Here is a 2,500-nt window from a genome sequence, read left to right as displayed (position 1 = left end):
TTTCATCATCAGTGGAAACACAGTGCTGAGTGTTAGAGAGGAACTCAGGTACTCTAACTATCCTCTATTCCTCCCTCTATCCATCTATCTCTCTATTCCTCCATCTATCTCTCTATTCCTCCCTCTATCCATCTATCTCTCTATTCCTCCCTCTATCCATCTATCTCTCTATTCCTCCCTCTATCCATCTATCCTCTATTCCTCCCTCTATCCATCTATCTCTCTATTCCTCCCTCTATCCATCTATCCTCTATTCCTCCATCTATCCATCTATCCTCTATTCCTCCCTCTATCCATCTATCTCTCTATTCCTCCCTCTATCAACTATCCTCTATTCCTCCACCTATCCATATATCTCTCTATTCCTCCCTCTATCAACTATCCTCTATTCCTCCCTCTATACATATATCTCTATATTTCTCCCTCATATACATATATCTATCCATCTATCCTCTATTCTCCCTCTATCATCTATCCTCTATTCTCCCTCTATCTAACTATCCTCTATTCCTCCCTATGTCCATCTATCCTCTATTCTCCCTCTATACATCTATCTCTCTATTCCTCCCTCTATACATATATCTCTCTATTCCTCCATCTATCTATCTATCTATCCTCTATTCTCCATCTATGCATCTATCTCTCTATTCCTCCCTCTATACATATATCTCTCTATTCCTCCCTCTATCTAACTATCCTCTATTCCTCCATCTATCCATATATCTCTCTATTCCTCCCTCTATCCATCTATCTCTCTATTCCTCCCCCTATCTATCTATCTCTCTATTCCTCCATCTATCCATCTATCTCTCTATTCCTCCCTCTATCCATCTATCTCTCTATTCCTCCCCCTATCTATCTATCTCTCTATTCCTCCATCTATCCATCTATCCTCTATTCCTCCCTCTATCCATCTATCTCTCTATTCCTCCCTCTATCCATCAATCTCTCGATTCTCCCTCTATCCATCTATCTCTATATTCCTCCCTCTATCCATCTATCTCTCTATTCCTCCCTCTATCCATCTATCTCTCTATTCCTCCCTCTATCTATCTATCCTCTATTCCTCCATCTATCCATCTATCTCTCTATTCCTCCCTCTATCCATCTATCTCTCTATTCCTCCCTCTATACATATATCTCTCTATTCCTCCATCTATCCATCTATCCTCTATTCCTCCATCTATCCATCTATCTCTCTATTCCTCCCTCTATCCATTTATCTCTCTATTCCTCCCCCTATCTCACTATTCCTCCCTCTATCCATCTATCTCTCTATTCCTCCCTCTATCCATCTATCTCTCTATTCCTCCATCTATCCATCTATCTCTCTATTCCTCCATCTATCCATCTATCTCTCTATTCCTCCCTCTATCATCTATCTCTTTATTCCTCCCTCTATCCATCTATCTCTCTATTCCTCCCTCTATCCATGTATCTCTCTATTCCTCCCCCTATCTCTATATTCCTCCCTCTATCCATCTATCTCTCTATTCCTCCCTCTATCCATCTATCTCTATATTCCTCCCTCTATCCATCTATCTCTCTATTCCTCCCTCTATCCATCTATCTCTCTATTCCTCCCTCTATCCATCTATCTCTCTATTCCTCTATCTCTCTATTCCTCCCTCTATCATCTATCAGGGTGAGACACACACACACACACACACACACACACACACACACACACACACACACACACACACACACACACACACACACACACACACACACACACACACACACACACACACACACACACACACACACACAAACTAGAGCTGGCTATTTAAAACTAGGATAAACTAAACCTTTCCTTTCCCTCACTTTTCTCTCTCTGTCTGTCCCTCTCTTTCTGTCTTTCTCTTTCTGTCTCTCTCTCTCTTTCTGTCTCTCTGTCTCTGTCTCTCTCTTTCTGTCTCTCTATTTCTCTCTCTCTTTCTGTTTCTCTCTTTCTGTCTCTTTCTCTCTCTCTCTTTCTGTCTCTCTCTTTCTGTCTCTCTCTCTGTCTCTCTCGCTGTCTCTTTCTGTCTCTCTCGTTCTGTCTCTCTCTCTGTCTCTCTCGCTGTCTCTTTCTGTCTCTTTCTTTCTGTCGCTCTCTGTTCAGTGTATTAATCAACTATTCACCCTCATCTCTTTGTCCTGTCCTGTCATTTCTCCTCCCTCATTCTCTTTCTCTTCAGGAGAGCGAGGGAGAGGATGATAGAGTTTGCCCGTACGAGAGAGGGAGGAAAGGAGGAGGGGATAGCGGGATGGGGCGAGGCCTGTTCTCTGGGGAATGGGTTTGGGGGAGACGGGGGAGGAGAGGGGAGAGAGTGGCCCTCCGTGGGGGACAAACAGCAGCAATGTCCCCATCCCCCTGACCCTCCCGCCCCTCGACCCCCCTCCTCAACCACACTAGACTCCATATCTGGAGAGTTCGCCCTCGTCATCAACGGACATAGCCTGGTGAGACGACACACACACTCACACCAATGATGTATATAAGCCCTGGATTGCT

General features: G+C 44.0%; 1 protein-coding gene across 1 annotated transcript in view; it reads left to right on the top strand.

Annotated features, from left to right (window-relative positions):
- The window catches only part of LOC120047298 (phospholipid-transporting ATPase ID-like), a 44,280-nt gene that overhangs the window by 27,778 nt on the left and 14,002 nt on the right, over positions 1 to 2,500 (top strand). Inside the window, exons 16-17 of the mRNA XM_038992823.1 lie at positions 1 to 48; positions 2,184 to 2,448. The exon at positions 1 to 48 is cut by the window's left edge and continues 58 nt beyond it. Of these exons, the coding sequence (XP_038848751.1) occupies positions 1 to 48; positions 2,184 to 2,448 (313 nt within the window). The remainder of the gene's footprint in view (positions 49 to 2,183; positions 2,449 to 2,500) is intronic.

This window comes from Salvelinus namaycush, chromosome 5 (genome assembly GCF_016432855.1).
Source record: "Salvelinus namaycush isolate Seneca chromosome 5, SaNama_1.0, whole genome shotgun sequence".
NCBI lineage: Eukaryota > Metazoa > Chordata > Actinopteri > Salmoniformes > Salmonidae > Salvelinus > Salvelinus namaycush.
This window is presented reverse-complemented; position numbering and strand designations above follow the sequence as displayed.